Source organism: Sylvia atricapilla, chromosome 5, assembly GCF_009819655.1.
Source record: "Sylvia atricapilla isolate bSylAtr1 chromosome 5, bSylAtr1.pri, whole genome shotgun sequence".
Classification (NCBI taxonomy): Eukaryota; Metazoa; Chordata; class Aves; order Passeriformes; family Sylviidae; genus Sylvia; species Sylvia atricapilla.
Window position 1 is genome coordinate 10,631,123 of NC_089144.1, and position 21,315 is coordinate 10,652,437.

Genomic DNA, 21,315 nt, shown 5'->3' on the forward strand with positions numbered 1-21,315 from the left:
AGAAATACAGTATTTACAGCACTCGTCCGAGACATTAGAAACAGTCTATACATTAAATTACAATTTCTGCAAATAACTGATGAAACAAAAAGCCATGTCCACACCAAAACTATAAAAATCTGTATTGCATTGTTTCCTATCTCTATGCACACAAAAAACTGTTGACAGAAAATGGAAAAAAAAAATTGTTAGTGCCATCACTTAGCCTGTGTACTTATTTAATTACATATGTATAAAAGTAATATAGAAAACTTTCACTAAATGAATTTAACTGCAACAATAAAATTTTAAACATTATGCAGCATCAAACCTACTGCCAGAAAAAACAGCTGGAATGTCCACTTACAAAATAAAAAGAAATACCTAATACTGGCTTAACAGCACGTTTTCAGGAATTTTATAAAGCAAAAAATGGAAAGGATACAATGGAAGAGCACTGGTGTCTGCTTTTATACAAAGTATCATGTACAAGCTTTAAAAAGTACCTTGAATAGGTACATATTAAATATACAGAGTTTATATTACAGAACATTTTAAAAATGTTTCTAACTAAAGGGATCTGTTTTAATGCCACCCTGACCCATGGTAATTGTTCTGAAAGGTGGGCGGCACCTGTGCTCTGTGGATGGGGATCTGTCCTGGCACGGGCGAGGCCTGCTGCTGGCCCTGCACTCCGTGGGGAAGGCTGACGGAGCCGGGGTGAGGGCAGAACCCGGAAGCAGTAGGTGTTGCAATACTGTTTGGTCCTTGAGGTTGGATGTGAGGACCCTGACCGGGGAGTGGGCAATGAGGTCCTGTGCCAGCAGGCTGATGTTGAGGTCCAGGTCCTAACGTGGTGTGATGCGGGGCTTGGGAGGAGTAGGAGGAGACGCTGGTGTGAGCGGCGGCAGGGAAATGGGGGGCTCCTTGATGCGAGGGGTGGTGTAAGCCTTGCGCCGAGGGCGGGTGGTGCCCCGAGCCCAGGACGGTGGAGGGAGGGGGGCGGCGGGGGAGGCGGCGCCGAGCTGACAACGTGCTGGTGTTGTGCTTGCAAACCTTGGTGTCCCGGCGAAGGGTGGGGAGCTTGGTGGTGGGGGAGAGGACCTGGTGGCGGAGGTGGTGGTGGCAAATGGTGACCAGCAGCTTGAGAATGAATGTGTGACCCAGGAGCCACCGCCATGGCGTGAACTGGACCGACAACGTGTGCTACAGAGTGCTGCTGATGAGTACTTTGCTGCTGGACGAGGTGGGGGCCTGGAGCAGGGGGCGGTGGAGGAGGAGGAGGAGCAGCAGATGCCGATGTCTGGTGATGAATACTGGGGTTCTGAGAGGGCAAAAAATGCCCTGCAGCTACGTGGTGTCCTGGCACTGTTTGCTGACCCGCAGTGCCAGGAAGTGCTTGATTTGGTCCAGATGAAAACACAGTCTGTTGGGGTATGCTGCCCTTCAGCTGGCTGTAGCTCTGAAAGTTTCCAGAGGGCTGCTGGCTTTGATAGTAAGTAGAAGAAGGGGGTGGAGGAGGAGGGGGAGGTGGCGCATTGCTGTTCAAATTTTGTTGGTTAAACTGGCTGTAGGAAGCTGAAGATTGTCCTGATGTTGTCTGAGTGAAGAGGGGGCCGCTAGCCTGCGCCTGGTTACTGGGCTGGAGGGTTGGTGCTGCCGGGTAGAAGTTTCTGTGTGTTTCCCTCTGGGGCGTTCCAACTTGAGGTGACTGTGGATGATGAGGTCTGTATGGAGATCCCAGCTGCTGTGAGTGAGGCTTTGGTGAAAGGTAACCGTGCTGCACAGGCGGATGGGGGGTAGAAGACTTGGGGGGGTTTTCTACGTGAGGCGAAGGGGGGCAATGCAGCTTCAAAGGTGCGGAAGGCAACTTCTGTGAATGGGAAAGTTGCTCAGCAGAGCTGCGCAGATGTGGCTGAGATGGATGAGTTTTTGAAAGTGCTTGGACGCTGTTTGTCAGCTGCTTCTGTTGCAGCTCAGGTTTTGGAGGATTCGCACATTCAGTCTCAGGTGCGTTAGCTGCAGTTTCCCAGTGCGAATCCGGTTTTGTGGGTGTTTTCCCAAGTGGCTGTGCTGAAACTACAGGACTCGGTGAAGAGGGCTGCAATGGAAAGAAAGGCAGTCAGTGCTCAGAGTTCAAAATACTCAACCATGCATACGATAAAACAGAACATCTCAGAACACTCAGACTGAAAAAAAGTGCTCAGGTGCAGGATATATATTGCTGTGAAAAAATAAGAAAGTAAGCTTAAGAAGGCACTGTTTAGCAAGTATGTAGTAATAGTTCTTTCAAGTCAAAGCCTACTGAAGTATATTTTGAAGTTGTAACAGAAATATGATCCATTAGGTCAAAGTCTGAATCCATTCTTTGTTGAAAGTTTTAGATTTCTGAGTCTGAAAAAAGTAATTCCAGAGAAGACTACTTAGAGAAATAAAGCAATTTTTAGAGCGATTTAATGTTTTGAAGCTGCGGAAGTACAAGCAAACAGACTAAATGTGACATCCTGAATTACTTCATTTAACATGGCAACTACTCAACATCCTTCTCCATATTATCAGAGCCCTGACTGCCAAACCCTGGAAGAGCAAGAGCAAGCTCCTGTTAAGAGTAAATCACATCACTGCTGCTGGTTCTGAGTGTCAGTTGTTCAGCATTCTTCACAGCTCAGATACAATCTCTTCTCTGTCTACAGAGTGTAAGATCATCCATAAACATGTACAGCTACTGAAAACACAGCACATAAACCTATTTTTTAGTGTATGCAAACGTCTGTGTTAAATTACTGCACAGACAGATGAACATGTGTGTAGTAAATCCTGTGATTAACATTTTTAAAGATAAATCAGAGATGGATGGAACTATTCCTGTGCATATTGTGCAAACACCTTTCATTACCTTGCTTGCTTTTGATGGACTCTTACAAGTCCTTTGTGAAGTATCTGGGGACGGACATTCAGAAGTTGGCTCTGGATTTTCAGAATCAGGTTCTACAGAAATAAAGCAGAGAAAAATATCAAGGTGGGAAAATGAAATCTTGTGCAGAGAGTTTATATTTGACTTTAAAAGAGCTATTAAAGCTGTTGTTAGACCATTGAATATGTCAAGTGTCATACAAGGTCCTCTGCTTACTGACCTTCTGTAATTTCAGTGAAAGAAGGGACCTTAAGCTGCAACTGGGAAATGAGATTTGAATGAGATGGAGACTGAACATGAGACGGTGAGCATGGCCTACAAGGTGATTCTCCCCCTACAGATGAAGCAGACCCAAACACAGTATTAGAATTATTACAGATTACCATGGGGGAACTGGTTAGATTTATATCTCTTCAAAACAATACATCAACTCACCACTGTCCTTGTCTTTCCTATGATCACTGAGAAGTAAAGCTCTCTGATAACTTCGTTCTCTCACTTGTTCCACAGAGGTTGATGCAGTCCTGCAAGAGAAGTCCATTTTAAATTTAAGAGGATGTACTCCTGTGGACCAAATTTAGGACAATGTACAGGCACAAACTGAGTCAGAAACTTCACAGTGTTGGCTGCATGTAACAACCAAGTAACTGGTTGTGCATAAGGAACATTATTACTTAATTGGTTTGTATCTATTTTCTCCCACTTTAACTACAGCCATTTCCTGCAACCTTGTTACATTAAAAAAAGGGCATTTCCTCTTATTAAGGAAGTATCTGTAGTTATGTGGGCTTTGTCTAAACAACTGAAAAGAAAAAAAATAAAAGGTCACAGTTACTGGTTCATAGTCTCAATTTGTAGAAAACTGTCGTCTTCTAGAATTGGAAATAGTTATCTGGTTTGTTTTTAAGAATCTGCTCTTTAATAGTGGATGCATAGCTGTAAACTGTGTACTACTATAAATTATCTACTTAAGCTTCTACACTTGAATTGTCAGATAGTGGGTATGCAGTGACAGTCACATCTCTCTTACAATCCATCACATCTCTCAATCACAACCTGACCAAGAACATCCTAAGTGACAGTGCTCCACAAAATGATTTTCCTTTCTGGCAAGGATGTATGGCATCACTTCACAATACTGCTGCACTGGAATAAATTTTGGTGCTGCTCTGCAAGGTTACTGCAATATCTGAGTAATAAATTCTTCCCTGTTTGCCTGTTTCCACAATTTAGCTTCTGCACAATGAATTTAACAGCCACTTTTCAGTGAAACACTGAAGACTGCACTTATGTTCTTCCTTCAACTGACTTTACAAAAACCTTCTTTTCTGGAATAGTTCAAACATCTGAGCAGAAGGATGTTCAACACCTAAGCATGGTTCATCCCCATGACAGTGAGGCCTTCACTACAGCATGAAGAACATCTGCAGGATTTATTCTGCACTAATAACGTTTGGGAGACAGTGATCATCTATTTTGAATCTACCAAAAACTCAGTGAAAAATCTGTGCAGTGTTTTACACAGACTGAAGTCACTCTACACTCCACCTCTCCTGAGGATCAGGGGTTGTTTGGAGTACCTGGCATTGCACACACTGCCCAAACACCAACAGTGCTGTGAGTGTCACCACATGCTCCCCCCTGAGCAGGAGCTGCTGGCCAGGCTGCCTTCAGCCCTGCACAGGGCAACTCAGCAACAGCAAACATCCCACACACGTTCCAGCCTCATGACTGAAAACCAGACCTCCTAAGGTCTTCCAGAAGCCTTTGCTAACCAGCACTGATTATTCTCCTGCTGTGCCTTATGCCCTTACAGTAGTTTTGGAAAAGCTTTTAGATTTAACAGGAAAAATTTGCTTCACAGACAAAGCAGTGGAAATACAAGGACACAAATGCTCAAAACAATATCTATTTTGCCGTTAGAAGATAAAAAAGCAGAATTACAATAATTTAATAAATATGGGTAATTCTTCACATATTGAAATCATTATGAGATGTCTGCTGTACTTCTGAGGACAAAGGTAAGACAACTCTTTTACAAAGCTGGAAGAAGGGCTTCCCAGTCAGTAATCTGCAACAACAGCCTTAATGGAAAATAGATCTCAAATACCAAAGACTTAGATTTACATAAATAATTCTTCTGAATTCTAGTCCTGCAGTTTTGTGACTTACCACTGAACTTCTGGTTCACTCTTGTCACTGGAGGAAGATTCCTTAATTGCACAGCTGTTGCCAGTGTCTTCTGGAGCCGCATTATAAACAGTAGTTGGCAGTGGTACAGGCAGGCTTGCAGTGTTATCAGTTTGCTCCCCGTTTTCACCACTGTTGTTATACCCATCACTAGCACCATTATTACTACTTGTATTTGCTCCACCAGCAGCTTGAGGAGATACAGTAACCAGGGGGAAGTTGTCTGTCTTTGAGCCACTTTTTCGAGCTTCACGTTGCCTCTTACGGTATTCTAACAAGGACACCTAAGGGAGAAAAAAAAACACAAACCAACATTAGAAAGGAAGTTTTACCCTTTTTATTTCTCACAGTTTCTACTAAATGCACTATATTTCAATAAGATGTACCATGTAATTGGTTCTAAAAAAAAAAAGGGCAGAGATTAATTGAAGGTATTTCACCACATCTGCAGTGGAATTTACAAAGTACTGAGCTACTACCAACTGTTAAGGTGGTATTAAACACTTTTGCCAAAAGAAGAATTATGTGTTCTGCCTCAGCGAAGAAGCAGATGACACAGGTCAGCAAAAGGTCCACTGCTGAAGTCATTCTGTTGCTTGTAGTTACAAGGGGCTCTACAGTTTCTCCTGGAACTGTAGAATTTTAATTATAATGATCTAGTAAAGCTAATTTCAAGAGATGTCACATCCTGCTCTCAGACTGATTCTCTTGCATGAGAACCCACTACCCTTCTGCTTCATATAGCAAAGGATTCACTAAGCTCTTCATGCCTTCTTTTTAACATAGAGAATTTGCAACTTACTTTTCCCAGTTCATTTTGAATCTGTCTTTACTACTTTAGGAGATTCTGATTAAAAACATATTTTTAAGCTAACTCTATTACCAAAAATAATGACACACAGTTCCTATTTCATGTATATAAAAATCACTACACCAAAGTTCCACAGAACAGAAAATAGTTTTGCTGGTTAGTAAATTGCCTCCAGTGAAAAAAACACACATGCAAATGTTTTCACCATGAATCTTCAGAATTTGAAGTACAAAGCTGAAATACTGACCTTCAGACCTACTTTATTCAGTAACTACACTAGTTTGGTAAAAATTACTATAAATTTTCTTCCAGGTTTTAACACCCTGCTCTGAACCATACAGCATCCACACCAACAAACTAAAGTGCAATGATGAAAAAAATTAATGTTTAACTGGCTTAAATCAATAAAACTGGACATCCATTTCTACAGAGAGAAGAACCAGAACAGCTGCTCTGTTTGCAGTCCTATTGGGGTTTTGTTTGTTTGCTTTCAAACAGATCAGAGACCCATCCATATGTCAGGGTAAAACCAGTGAAAAATACCTGATTTTGCATAAAAAGTTCAGGTTAAGAACTGATCCTGCTGTCACACAATTTTGTATTATTTCCACATCATGTGACAGGGAGCCCCTAAAGAACACTGCCTTAAAGAAAGCTTAAATGTTAAGAAACCCATGTAGTGTGGCCACAGGGTACAGGTCTGTATTGGTAAAAGACTTGTGCAATAGTATGAAAAAAGAGGAGCAAATGACCACAGAAATGTAGAAATACACAAAAACATCCTGCAAAGACCTACCTAAGGATATTGCTGTCTTACATGACCCTAGGGAAAAAGCTTTTATAAGACTCCTACAAAATTCCTGAATTATCACCTTTCACCTTAGGTGGGATCCAGCCACCAGATTTTTTTTTTTTTTTTTTAATACTGTCTGAAGTTTCAAATTTTTAAGTGTCCTCGGAAATCCTGAACCCCTTTCTTTCAGGGATACAGATGCAATTTCCTCTGGTTGTTTCTTCAAACTGAGACTTTTAAACAGGAATCCAGGGATTGGGAGGTGTCAGGGGGCAGCCACACCTTTTTTTTATTGGAGGATTAGTGTAACATAAGCTCTCAGCAGTAATAACTTGGAACAATCTTTACCAGCAAGAGAAGTGGGGAGGGTTACTGAAGTATAAAGTGCTGAGATTTCTGAAGACTAATTTAGCCTTCAAAAAAAGAAGACTGTCAAGTTACAAGAATTTTGGCTTACGTTTTCTTTTTGGGTTTGCCAAAACAGCAGGGCCACAGTAACACACACAAAATCGATCAAATTGTCACACTGTGACCAGGTAAGATCAGAGCTCCTACAATATTGCTCCATTTATGTCTCTGCTCAAAGCAAGTGAACAAAAATCCTATTTTGATGGAGAACTACTGAAGGCAGACTCCTCACTGCTCCCCAGCAGGATGCCCCAGAGGAGCAGGCATGTACAAGGTGACCAGAAAACCCCAAGCCCCCTTGTGCAGGCAGGTACACACACAGAAAACTCCACCCTCCTCATCACTACTTCCATGAAGAAAATAAATCACACCTTTCAAACAAGAAAGATTACTAGAGTCTGTGATGAGACAGAAAAGGTAAGCTGGCACACTGGAGACCACTGTCTCTCATCTTTGTCATTCTTTCTGCAAAGGGAGTCAACCTGACAGTACTATGCAGTCTAAGAATTATGCAAAGTAACTTCCAATCCTGGTTTTAGTTAACCAGGACTAAATCACTTATCTACAAGAGACTACTACATTTAAATTGTGCTTATTTTTCAAACAATATTAAAAAAAAACCCACAGAAACCTAAACCAAACAAACAAACAACAACAAAAAAAAAAACACCCAACAACCTCATCAAATTAAGCCAAGAAAAATATTTCTTGGAACTAAGGATTTCGGTGCAGTTCTAACTTTAAAGTCTGAGTAGCATAAATTTGTTGTTGCAATTTCTTGCAGTAATTCATAACAGATGTTCACAGTATACGGTTTTATGATACTAGTACATATTCTGTATAACAGAGTACTGTAACACCAGGTGGCATAAGGAACCATTTTCAAAACTGAAAAGCAATTATTTATTGGGCAATTCATTTAAGACTCATATGAAATAGAATTTGTATCTTTTATGTTGAAAAAATAAATTTACTAACGGGTTTATGCAGCTTTGCTCTTTGCCCTTCATTACTTCTGCATGTCTACTACACTACAGCATGTAAATATGAGCCATCAGTTGACTTTTATTACATTGGGGTTCATTCTGTTATAGAAATACCATTAGCAGACAACAGAAAACAGATGAAATTATTCTTAAAGTTATAACCTTTTTCTTCTGTGGAGGGTTCTGGGGTGTGCAATTTCCATCCATCAGACTGTCGTTACTGACAGTCCTTCCAAAGCCAGGTGCAATTCCATCTTCTGAAGTACAAAAAACAGATGCTTCCATGAACATGCCTCTTGCATCGTCTTGAATCAGGCACTTTGACTCACTTATTCTGAATCCACCTCCTACCTCCAACTGATGTGAAGGAGTCAAGTCCCTCAAATTAGAATTCATTGAGAAATTTACACCTGTCCTGTCAGGACTTTTTACCCAGGAAGTATAAATTGTGCCCCGTCCACAATGAGCAGTTTCTAATTGGCTGTTTGAATCAGTCCTATCATGTGTGGGGGCTTCCAGGTTTTTATGCAGTGCACTTTGCTCAATTACTTCGAGTCCCAGCTGGAGGTCTGACACAGATTCCATTTCTCCAGTGCATTGCCGTGTGACATCAGTCCTATTTCTTGGACTAGAATATCCAATAGTCTTTATTTCTTGCAAGCCCATTTCTGTCAGGTTGGAATTTCTGAAAGAATTCAGTGCTAGAATCGATGTTCTGTCATAACCCTGCATGAAGAAAGAACATGTAATATTTTTTCACACTCCATCAAACCTCCAACTATTTGATATTCAGATATGCCTTTAAATGGGATTAAAGGCCTTCCAATACCATGAATATATCTCTTTTAAGAAACAATTCTACAGCCACTCAGTTCTACTTTCCCACATATTAGGTTAAAGCATTTTAATAAAATGTACATTAACCAAAGTAAAAATAAACATTAAATGCCAAGTTTTATTTATGACGGGCAGAAGAAGGGGAGGAGCTTCAAAATGAGCAAGTCTCAGGCCAGGAAGCTAGAAAGCACGTGCTTCAACATAAAAGCAACCCTCCTCAGTGTCAGAACACCTATTTCAAGGAGGGAGAAGGAAGAAGTTTTTCCAAGACACTTCAGAATTTCAGGACGAAGCCCCACGGCAGGACACATGCATCCTGCAGGCTGGGAGTACACAGGCATATTCCAGTAGCACTTGCCCTTCAACTAATCCACCACCTATGCTGACTTAGTAACTTTCTGCTCTGCTCTCACTTTGAGCGTAACTGAGATCAACAAAGACAATTAAGAAATGCTGGAAACAAGAAGAAATGTTAATCTGAATCTATCTACAGCCTGGAAAGCAAAGCCTCCACTTTCATCTATCTACAAATTGCAGTAGTTCTTTCCATTACAGGAGTTGATCCTGATCCTAAATCAGGACTTTCAAGTGATACAGAAAGAAACCAATTTAAAATAGAGAATGTAACAGGCAAAGTGGAAATATAAAGCAGTAAGCAAGTAAAACCTATGGGGAAGTTACCCTTTAAGTTCTCAGAAACTTGCAGTGGTTGGTGAAAAGCATTCACCAAGAACAGAGAAGCCATACGGGTGAAATTGAGATACCATTCACAGGTTTTGCAAATTTCCTTACCTCTTGACTGTAAGCTCGCCTTTTTATTTCTGGGGAACTGTCAGGTGAGGAAATATTCTAAATAAACAAGAAGAAATCGCAAGTCAATTAATTTTTTACCCTAGAGGAATACCTCCCCACACACATTTTGTAGCAGGAGTACAAATACTGATTTACACTGCAACATCTGAACACTTTTTCTGAATGCTCGAAAATTCGCTATAAATCTCACCTCAAAGTGCATGGTATTTCCATGTGTACATGGAGTTACAGGAGTAACTGGTGAATATATGGGTTTGTAACCATTTCGACAGGCTTCATCTTCTGTTTTCACCCTTGGAGGAGTAGCAAACAACGATGGTTCGGAGGCAGTGGTGTCAGCATGGGTTGGTGTGGCATAGGGAGAGGGAGTTGGTGTGGAGGTTTCTGAGAAGGCAGACTCCAACAGCTGATACAGTCTTCGTTTTTTTAGTGGCGTGGTTAGATCTGTGTGTTAAAATTCAGAAAGAAGTTACAGGATTTCTAGAGGTCACAATCACTTACAGTTAACTTAGAGTTGTTTAAGCACTTTATGTAATGAAATTGCGAATTCCAAATTAAAGAATTCTAAGATTGAAAAAGTCTCTGAAAGGCAGGCTTCCTGAGAGAAACTTTTAACAGCCTACAAGCTTCCTGAAAAATAAACTCTTAACCTACAGATATATCAATAACTGAATTCTGTGTGCTAGGGTGCTGGGAAGAACTGTCTATGTCTCCAGAAAAGGTAAAGTCAACTTCTATGCATTTTTAAGACTGTTCAGCTAAAAGGTGGTTTTCGTGTGCTCCGATTTTCTATTATGCCTACAAGATTACATAGCTTTTCCCCTTGTGTGCTACACTGGCCTACCAAGTTTTAAAGGGATTCTAAGTATATAAAAGTACAGAAAATTAAATTTATAACCTGACTTCTTAATACCAATACCAAAACCATTAGTCTTTTGTTGTCTGTAAATGCTAGGAAATAGAACAGTTTCTTATCTAATATACATTAAAGGGCGAAAAACTCCCAACCACTATGCAACGAAGCATCTCTTTCAAAGAAAGTATCAGGAAAACATGGAAATACCCCTGGAATTTTCATCACGTCAAAAACACAGTGCCCCACAATCAGCTACTTCAACATAGCTCTTATGTAGTGTGTTTACGAAAGCTTCACACCTGTTAAGGAACAGCTGTCATTCAGTAATAAAGGACTTTTATGTTCACCATTGATTGCCGGACTTCTGGATCTCTCTTGTGATGGCGAATTAAATCTGTCAATTGTTGTTGAATTTTCTTCTTCCAAGGCCTGCTTCAACCAACGCTGTAACACAACAAGTTCCAATTAGTGACTTCAAACTTTAATGACTAACTTTTCAAAGTGTGTAACATGACTCGTTTGCCAAACAGCCTTTTTTCTGCCTGAATTTATGCTAGTAAATAAAGACTTCTTTTTAATTAATATGGGATAGAACACTACAGCAAAGGGAAGCATTACCTTCTTACAGGAGCCAGTAATGTTTTCCACAGGTTCTTTTTTCCTCCTCTTTTCTGAAAGGAATGGGGAAGTAAAACGGATATAGTGCTTTGGAGTTGAATACACGTGTGGACTGTAAGTGAGACCAGGTAAGGAATTCAGCTGAGTAGCCAGAACTTCAGGGTCGGTGGTTATGCGCAGAGGCCTCTCTGGCAGAGTGTCTGTTGGCTTCCCTGCTTTATCGCTCTTTTCACTTAACCATTCACTAACCAAGTGCTAAACAGAGAGAGAGAAAAAAAAAATAAATAGTGTTTATGAGTGTGTTCACCGGTGGGTTTTAGAAAGCGTTTAGTTCAGTTATTTATCTAGACAACTATTACCTGAACCAGAAACAGTCTGTTTCCAGGCTCCAAGTTTAAGAATGCTTGGCAAGAATGAGGTCAGTTTCAGAGAAATTATGGGAACAGCAGAAGAAATCAGTACAGATTCACTTACACACCAGTTTGGTGGAAGGGTGGGGTGTTGTTTTGTTGTTGTAAAATCCACTTAGCTCTTTTGCATTTAATTCTCACTGAACATTACAATACAACTGCCCAGATTAATTCTATTTAGGATGTCAATTTAGTAACAGAATTCTAAAACAAAACTTAAACTTGTGCCTGAGCACCCAGGCTGAGGAGAAACAGTGTAACATTAATAGAGCAGGTTAAAGAAAAACCCCATGTCAGATTCCCATACTGTCAGGACTGTGCCTCTGTCAACAACATGTCAGGCAGCTGCACTGAAAACTCTTCAACTGTAATAGTAAATGTTTAATTTAATACAAAGACACACTGGCCTAAAAAGGCTATTCCTTCCTAGCTAGTTCAGTGTTTTAAAAAATATAACAGTAGATTTTAGTTTCTATTAACAGTTAACCAACTTCCTAGATTTTAAAATTATTCAAAATTAAGGACGTGCAACATTAAATAATATTAATATGATACTAACGCTTTAACACAAATTATAATGATATCTTTTATTTTAGACTGTCTTTGAAAATTCCATTTTTATTTTATTAATTTTTAAAGCAAGACCTTCTCTGCACTTAGGGTACACTGGGTGCCATTCAGACACTTTAGAGATACCTGAAGCCTAAATTTTACTGCACTTTTTTGCTGTTTCATAGTATTAAGGATGTCTTCATTCTCTTCTGCTATGCAACAAGAAAGAAATTAAGAAAGTTTCTAGTGTTCCTCATCACAAGAATATAAGAGTGATGCAAATAAGCAAGGTTGCAGAACGACTCAGGTACCTTTTGGGAAAAAAAATCTAAATTATGTTTGGGGGTTAAAGATTAAAAAAATCTTGAAATTTTAATTTTTCTTTTGACAAGAGGTTTTAACCTATGACTTCCTCCCCGTTCTCATCCATTGATTAGGTTTTTCAGCACCTCTTGTAAATCACACTACAAATACTTTTTAATGCGTTCTGTGAATTTTAAAGCAGAAAGCTGTACTGCTTTAGTTGCACTTGCAGATTTAAGATTTCTGAGTGTCTTTTAATACTGTATTAAGTTTTTTGCACTGCAGTCCAGTGGAAAGAAATTCAAAAGCAAAGCATCAAAGAGTAAAGAATTTTCCCTCCAGACATGCACATGCACATTTGGGGTGTTTAGATCCAGTCACTTGAGAACAGACATCTGAAAAGTACTAGAAGCTAGTGATTTCCTTGGACATACTGTTTGTTAGCTGAAACATACAATGGACAAAGGAGGGAAAGGCAACTTTTACTTCCTTGGGTTTTTCTTTACATTCAGCTTTAGTTATGTTTTGGTTATGTGTATTATTTCAATCCGTTTAGAAAGCCCATTTAGAAAACATTCTGTTCCAAAATTTCTCTGAAGATGTACTTTGGAAGTGTCTTAAACCCAAACTAATATCCACCAAAGCATGTTACACATTTTAATCTACTACCAGTGAGTGGCTATACAATGATGATTTTTCAAGAAGTGAGTAAACATTTTAAAAAACCATACATGCAGCTGCATACTGATGAAGCAGCCTATAATTTTTGAAAAACTCTTGTTAAGGTCCATCTTTTCTGCATCCCTCAAGAGACTTACCTTCTTTGTTTTTGGGTACTTAGTAGGGCATTTACTAAGTGCTGGAGCTTCTGTTTCAGTAACCATTTCTGTAACAACAGTTTCTGTTTCAGGCTCAGCTACCAGTGCTGCATTCTCAGTTTCGTTATGCTGGGAAGTTACTTCCACATCAGGAGAGGAGGGCTGGATATCTGAACACATGCTGACGGTCCTGTGTCGCCTGCGCTGCTGCCCAATGTGAGTTCTGCTCCGGGAGAAGCTTTTCCTCTGTTTAGCTCTATTAACTTTAGCTGGGGTGGGCTTGGTGGCAGCTTCTTCTTTTGCTGGTTCCTGGGACAAGACAGAAGTCTGGTAAACAGATCTAAATGCGTATACACAGTTAGAGCTACTTATCTTTATCAGACTAAAAAAAAAACCAGTCAGTTCCCTCTCCTTTTATAGGTCCAAAAAGTCTCCATCTCATTTTTGTTGCTGAACTACAAAACTTCTCTCCTTCTTGAAGGGAAATGACAGGATTTCCTACAGTTTCCTCCCAAACATGTGTTGTATCATCAGCAGTATTCACACACACCTATCAACAGTCAGATCATCACAGATTTGTGTAAGAACTGACAGTCATTCATCCACAGAAACCAACTGCTTATATCATGGTGTCTTTCGGTCCAATATCCTTTTTGTAACTCCTAGTTTACTAGGTGTACAGCTTTGTCACAAAAGGTACTTCAGAGAATGCTGACACACATAGCTCAGGTAAACAACCTGGACTGAGAATCATTATATGAGCATTTGAAAGCTAAGAAGCATCCACTGACAGTGGAGTTAAAAACTGTTTATAAAACATTAAGTATCATCTGCAAGAACTCAGAAAAAAACAGACGTTACTAATTTCCTTTAAAATAACAAAGATTGTAATACTATGCTCCCGAAAAACCCACTCAAGAAACAAATTATTCTCCAATGGTTACAGAGGGTGGCTAAGGGCAGTCACCTCCTGTGAGAAATGATAAATCTGATACCACCTCCTGATAAATGATAAATCTGGTATCACCTCCTGATAAATGCTTCTATCCTGAACTTCAAAGACACACTGAATTCTACAGCTAGTGTGTGCATGCTTGCATAAATTCATGTATCTGGAATTCTTAATTTAAGAATTATATATGTATCTTATGTGCAAAAAAAATCAGGCACTAATAAAATATAATGTCAAAAAAACACAGATTTTGGTCACATATATTTGAGTTCAGAGGAAAAAAAATTCATTTATTTTAACATGCAGCTCACCATCCAAATTGACAAAATATGCAATGTTAAAGGCAAGCTTTAAAATAAAGCTCCAGATAGCTACCTGAATAAATTCAGCATCATTGAGAATCTGTGCCTCCTTGCATTCTGATTTAACCTCCGTTTTTGCTGTGCTGATTCTTTCCAAAGCCTGTTCTCTTCTTTTTTCTCTTTTTTCTAGTCTGGCAAAAGCTTGCAGGATAGCTTCCATTTTCCGTTCTTCTCTTGTCTGACGGATTTAACAACAATCATCATCAGTTTTAGTCAATCTTTCATGTATATAAATAGGCAATTACTCTATTTTTTAAGTACTTCAAAACATGTTCGATGTACGTCTGACATAAAGATCAAGTTCAGCAGAATCTCAGATTAAAGGGACATGTTACAATCTCTGCAAAAACTAGACTTGGGAAGAAAGGCTTGCACCCACACCAGCCTGACAAACAAGAGAATCCTATTCTGGATTTAAGAACTTGCTTAATTTTTTGAATACTTATCCAAAAACAGCGCTTTTTAAGATGTTACTTTTATTAACGCTCTTCCAGCAAAATCTGAAAATCAGGATTTCTGAGACATTTTATTCAAGTAGGGAATTCAAATAAAAAAAAAGGGGAAAATCTTGATTCCCAATGCTATCTATAAAAATGGCTACTACAAATAACAAGCAATAATAGAGCAAATAATTTGATCTAAAATGGGCATGGCAGAAATCATCTGAAGACACTAAAAAATGGCATGCAATTGAAGATAAAAGCAGATTTTTGTCAGAATGCAGTGATGAACCCAGATGAACTGTTCTCAAATAGCAAGTCTTGCATTTTAAGGGTAAGTTCATGTGAGGATCTGACGTTGCACATGCGCAGATTGTACAAGTCCACAAAAAGGCAGCAATTAGCATGGGAAGAGCAGGTGTCACTAAGCCTTAATGATGCCTTTCAGGCAGCTACTTGCTTCCCAACTTACCATCTTCCTTTTCCTTTCTGCAATCTGCTCCTCTGATTCCATTTCTACTTCATTGCTAATAGGAGTTTTTTCTTCTATATCATCAATAAAATCTGGCTCCTGAAAGATAGAAATGACTGTTTTACAGAAGTTCTACTCCTCTTACAAACCACAGTGAGCTAAAAGTTACACAGAACTAAGAATTCTCAGATCACTACATCAAAAGAAACCAAACCAACAAATCAGGATCAAAGTGTTCCAGCCCCACTCCCTCATCCCACCAAGCAAAAAGAAGTATCAGAATTAAACCTTCAAAACCAAGGAAACCTCTGGACACTAACAATGGCCACTGCTCTAACTACATTATAATCTGTTAAATAGTTAGGAGTTTTATATTATACATCCCCAAAAATAGTATTAATTTTAATGAAATAGAATGAATGCTTAAGTAGATATTACCAATTACACAGAAGTTTTTCTCAGCTCAGAAGTGCATTCAGCTGAAGTCACATTTTCCATTTAAACACTCACTCTATAACCTAATGACAGTGCCATATCAAACAGAAATACAAAAGTCACCTAACTAACAGTGGATTTCTGTTTTGAAAGAAAACGCAAGCATGGATATGTAACTCTGAAACCAATTACGTGTTCACTAGTCCTATATGCAATTTCACTTTTACATAAAGGACTAGACAAAGATTTAAAGTCTGTCTTAAAATACATATCTAAACACAGAAACCAGGCAATTAGTAGCTTTTTTCCTGGGGTGATACAGATGATGCTACCATAAAGAAAGTGTATGGGAAAATGTAAATGTACTTTTAACAGCTTTTTTCTTCCCACAATTCCTTCAGTTTTGTAAAACAATAAAGGTTCTCCTGTGACTGTTCTATATAAGCACCACATATTACATTAAAAGGTCAGGAGAAGATTCCATAAATCAGCTATCACGTCTCAAAAACATGACACAAAACACAAATCAAAATTCACTTAACATCAGAAAGCTGAAATACTATGTCTCTGGCAACCCTAATTTGCAAGTCACATGCATGCCTTCTGGACTTGCATGCATTTTTAAGCTACATAGCTACTAACATGCCAGAACAATTTATCACCTTGGGAAATCTGGATGTCACTATGCTTATTTTTACCTTATTTTCTTCAGTCCTAAAATGATGTTTCAAGAAGTAGAATTGCTCCCTCCCAGAATAACTCCCTTTTCTCTGCCCCTAAACCATCACCAAAACCCATCATACAAAAAAAAATCATCACCACCACCCTCAAAATGAAGAAATATAGTTACTAAGGTAACAATCTAATCATGTTAAACAGTTGTCTTTAATAGCTGCTCTTCAAAATTAATAATTTATGTCATGAACCCCTCCCAGTAGTTCTTTCAAACTGACATATTAAAAAAAAAACCAAAAAAACCCCCAAAAAAACTAATTTAGAATTTACTATGTACATTACCAGGTAGCTTTACCCTATTACCTACAAAACACACTTTCCTCTTCCCAACCAAATTAAACATGGAGCTGCAGTCAACACCCAGTATTCTGGGTTTGAGTCCTGTTTTAAGAGCAGGGCTACATACTGCTATGTTGAAAATACTTCTGAGTAACATGGGCAAACTAACCAAAAGGCACTTCAGGATGGACTGGGAGCTCCTGAAACCATGACATGAGGCCTTCACATCAAAGAGTCACAAAGACATCCAGAGGAAAAAAGTCCAACATACCTTTCATTACAACCAAATACTAAGGAAAAGTGAAAATAATATATACAATTCTAAACAGCTTATCCATTATTTTGACTTTTGATAAATCTCCACATTGCTTTTCAGTGACTTGCTAAAACTCCTTCAGTAGCTCTAAAAAGACAGTATCTGCATCTAAAAGCTTTTATTTCTGAGCAACTTTGTGTCAGTACCTGATTATTGGAAATAGACAGCCTGAGGGGAGAGAGCTTCCTCTGTTTATTATCTGCAATTTTCATTTTGGTGGCTGCTCCTTCACAATCTAACGTGATGTTCTGATTTTGAGTCTCCTTTTCTCTGGAAGCATCTTTCTCTTTCTTTCCCTTTTTCCTTCTAGTTTCATATCCAGTATTGATGTTTTCTGTAGGCTCGGAACGTCTGAGGACTGGACACTCAGGATTTTCTTTGAGGCAAGCACAATCCACTTTGTATTTACTGCAAATAATGAAATTCAAGGAGGCATATTTGATTAGGTTGTACAGCAATGAGACCCTTCAATATTACATCACTGATATTTCACATTAAACATCTGCTATAATGCAAACCCAGCCACATTAAAATGCAGGTGACTCAAGCTTTCACCACAATATACAACACTACTGTAATTCAAAAACCTTTTCCACCAGTTAATTGAAATTTTGACTTCTTTAGTTTTGCCACACAGTAATCTTTTAAATTCAAGGTTAGTATTCTGCTTGAAAGACAAAAGGCATCTAAAACCCGAGTATCATCCTGGGTGGAAATATAACCAACACAAAACAATCACATGCATGGAAGTCAGAGAGTTCACTTTATATGCAAAGATGGCAGACAATTTACAGCACGGGCACACCAAACTCAGAGTCGCTTTGCACAATTTTAAGCTCCACTTGGATACACAGGAAACATTATTCAAACACATTCAACTGGAAGGGGCTGTCAGCTGTTTCAGGTACTAAACACAACTACTAGGTATTTTTAGAAGGAGTATGTCTACCCTTAACAGAGCCCAGTATCCTGAGACAGTCTGAATCCACTGAGATTACCACATGTACTCTGTGGTTGTACATAGCTCACAGAGGCAGCACTGCATCCAAGTTGGCTTCAGAGCAGGCCACAGAAATGCAGTAATAAAAACATGCAACTCTGCCCACGCACTCACTGTTCATTGTAAATACAGTGCCTAAGGAGCCTTGTGTTATTAAAACACGCAAGAAAGTAAATGAACAAAACCAAAGCCACTCTGAATTGCATAGTAACTTAATAAGCACTAGATGTATTTTAGAACAGCATTCTGAAATACTTACCAATTTCCATAATCAAAATCAAATGCTATGGTAATCTCTGCTCCCTTTGGAATGTTATGGATGGAGTAAATATAAAGGTGAATTGTTCCATCTTCAATTACATGCCTCACCTACAGTCAAGAGAATATTATTATATTATCATGAATCACTTTCAAGTTCTTGTATAAGAATTGTAGGGACTGCTCAAATTATCAGGAATCTCAAGGAAAAGGAGATTCCTAATGAAATAAAACCTAGTTTAACTTCCTAAATGGGCTCACCTCTGCATTTGGTGTACACGAACGCCTGATAAATCGAGCTTCATTTCCGAAAGTCCTTGCATCGACACACATTTCTAGCCCATGGAATTTGGAGTAAAACAAAACAAATGGGTAGGGCCTGAAAAACACATAAGAAAACCAGGAATTTCATCGTTTTTGAAGATGCTAAATAGTGCTTACTCTTCTTATCAGTCACCTTTGCAACATGACACTTGGCACAATACAACAAATCTGGAGGGTAATCTAAGAATGACATGTTTGTATTTAAGCTTCATGATTTCAACAGGTACATTCCTCAAATATATTCTTGGAATACCTCAAGATGGAGTTACAGCCCTGTATCATCTGCATAGGATCTAGAGGGAGAATGCTTAAAGAGCAAGCACTAGACATGGAAGTGACACAGTTCATATTTTTCAAATTTCTTACAATTTTTCTTATGAAAAGGCCCAAAATGAAACTCAGAAGTTTATATTCCACAGAAAATATTTTTTTAAAAAAGTAAGACCATCACACCCCTGCCTAACATCTGCAGCATCACTAGCGCCAACCCTCCTGAAGGAAAAGAGCCTCCAAATACTTGGTGAAGTCATGCTTATTTAAGTTCTGCTATTCCAAGTGCCAAGGAGCCCTTCTATTTTTACTGAGCAAAGGCTGTGCGTTCTATCTCCTCCAACAGGCCTTCTGCAAACTCCCAAGTAAGTGTGTTCATACAGTTAAGTGGCAGCATTGAAACCAATCCACAGGAAAGAAGGAACAGTCACACACAACTAGACAACACTGGCAGTAAAATGGCCCCAAGCTGACCTGTGTCCAATTGCACTCTCAGCCTCATGGACTTAAAATCCATTTCTCTCACAAAAGATAATGCCTTTACCATTAACATATGAATTGTTTTAGGATGGAAGAACCTGTCTACTTCCTGGTTTAATGTGCACAACTACCCCACTGAGCATGCAGAAATCCTGTAATCAGGGAGGAACAAAGAAGAGAAAACCAGCTCCTGAATAAATCTGGAAGGATATCCAGAAGAGAAATGGACAGAAAAGGTTCCAGCTGTCACTATTTTGCAAGAGACAAAGTAAAAAGCAAGACACTACTAGTAACTAAAATCCACTTGTGCTTGAGACAACAGTTTGGCAAACACCACTTCAACAATTACTTTACTGAAACATTAGGAATGAACAAACCTTTTAAAGAAATATCCATTAGCTTCAAATTGTTCTCTCAGCATGAACTTTCCTCTGTATTCAATAATAAGTGCATCAGGAGGCAAGTCTTTAATGGCCTTTAAAATTTTCTTGTTTTTTTGCACGTAACTCTGTAAAGACATAGATTCATTTATGAATTTTCACTTTCATTTTCCCACCATTAATAGCAGCTTATACTTTCACAACTATTAAACAATTTTATGTGAACTAAAATAGCCCCTCCTTTTTTGTATCTAAAACCTCCAGACTGAACTGACCAAGCTGTCCTGCTCCCCTAGCAATGGTATTAGTTTTCAGTTTAGATACGAGGAATGCTGTGGCCCTAGCTCTCCAGGACATGGCTGAAAACCAACATACTCTTGTTCTCACAATTCGAGTACTACAGCCTTTAGCGCACTTGACTCTCACCATGACTAGGATGAACTGCTGCATTGTTGTGCACAACACTTTTAAAAGGCTTCAATTTCTTTGAACAAAACAAAACATGCAGACATAAAATGACATTCACAATTCATTCAGGGAAAAACCAAGAGCGAAATAACATAATATTTTTTTTTAAAAAAAAGAATCCTGAGATAGTTTCCAAATTCATTTTCATATCTTTAGATGGAAGGATGGCTTTAATTAAAAACCAATACATACCCTGGCAATTAGTGAACTCACACCTCTCATAATTGTCATCACCAATCAAAAAGGAAGTAGCCTCTATGTAGGCAAAAGGCTCTGTAAGTAGGGATATTCCTCTAAGGAGGGTGTCCCATATGCCATGATGGTCTTTGAGAAAAAGAAGCAAAGATGCTTCCATTAATCTGCTACAGTAACCACTCCTCAAGATTTCTGCTACAAAATGCTAAGTCTTTTACACGACTTTGATTTCAAGCCAGTAACTGATAAGTTACTGATAAGTAAGGCTAGAAAAAGGCATTGTATGATTTCTTCATAAACTAGAAACGACAGGATCACAAGTTAAAAAAAAAAAAAAAATATCAGTATCAGAAACATCACCCATAAACATCCAGAACACTTACCATACCTTAAGAAAAATGTAGACAATTAAAATCTTGATAGATATAGTAGGGGAAAAAAAATTTAGTTTCATTGATTCTTTTATTCTAACCATTCCAGGTATCTCTCACAGAGAAACAGCAGCAAAGTTGACTAAAGCTGACTGTGTGTCAAGAGACAGTCTAAGGGCAACCCAATGCTCAGGCTGAGACTAACACCTAGCTAATTTTTGGAATAAATGATATGCAAATGTAAACAACCACGGTGGTACATAATACATAAAAATCAGTTACAAATACTG

The 21,315-nt window shown here is 38.8% G+C and overlaps 1 protein-coding gene across 1 annotated transcript in view; it reads right to left on the reverse strand.

Moving 5' to 3' along the window:
• Positions 1 to 428: 428 nt before the first annotated feature.
• The window catches only part of KMT2E (lysine methyltransferase 2E (inactive)), a 56,242-nt gene continuing 35,355 nt past the window's right edge, over positions 429 to 21,315 (reverse strand). Inside the window, 18 exon segments of the mRNA XM_066318673.1 lie at positions 429 to 982; positions 984 to 2,080; positions 2,876 to 2,967; positions 3,114 to 3,227; positions 3,329 to 3,417; positions 5,066 to 5,367; positions 8,244 to 8,807; positions 9,711 to 9,767; positions 9,922 to 10,175; positions 10,887 to 11,031; positions 11,206 to 11,460; positions 13,289 to 13,597; positions 14,616 to 14,780; positions 15,515 to 15,613; positions 17,426 to 17,687; positions 18,539 to 18,648; positions 18,799 to 18,916; positions 19,989 to 20,119. Coding sequence (XP_066174770.1) covers positions 565 to 982; positions 984 to 2,080; positions 2,876 to 2,967; positions 3,114 to 3,227; positions 3,329 to 3,417; positions 5,066 to 5,367; positions 8,244 to 8,807; positions 9,711 to 9,767; positions 9,922 to 10,175; positions 10,887 to 11,031; positions 11,206 to 11,460; positions 13,289 to 13,597; positions 14,616 to 14,780; positions 15,515 to 15,613; positions 17,426 to 17,687; positions 18,539 to 18,648; positions 18,799 to 18,916; positions 19,989 to 20,119 — 4,581 coding nt within the window. The 3' untranslated portion in view covers positions 429 to 564.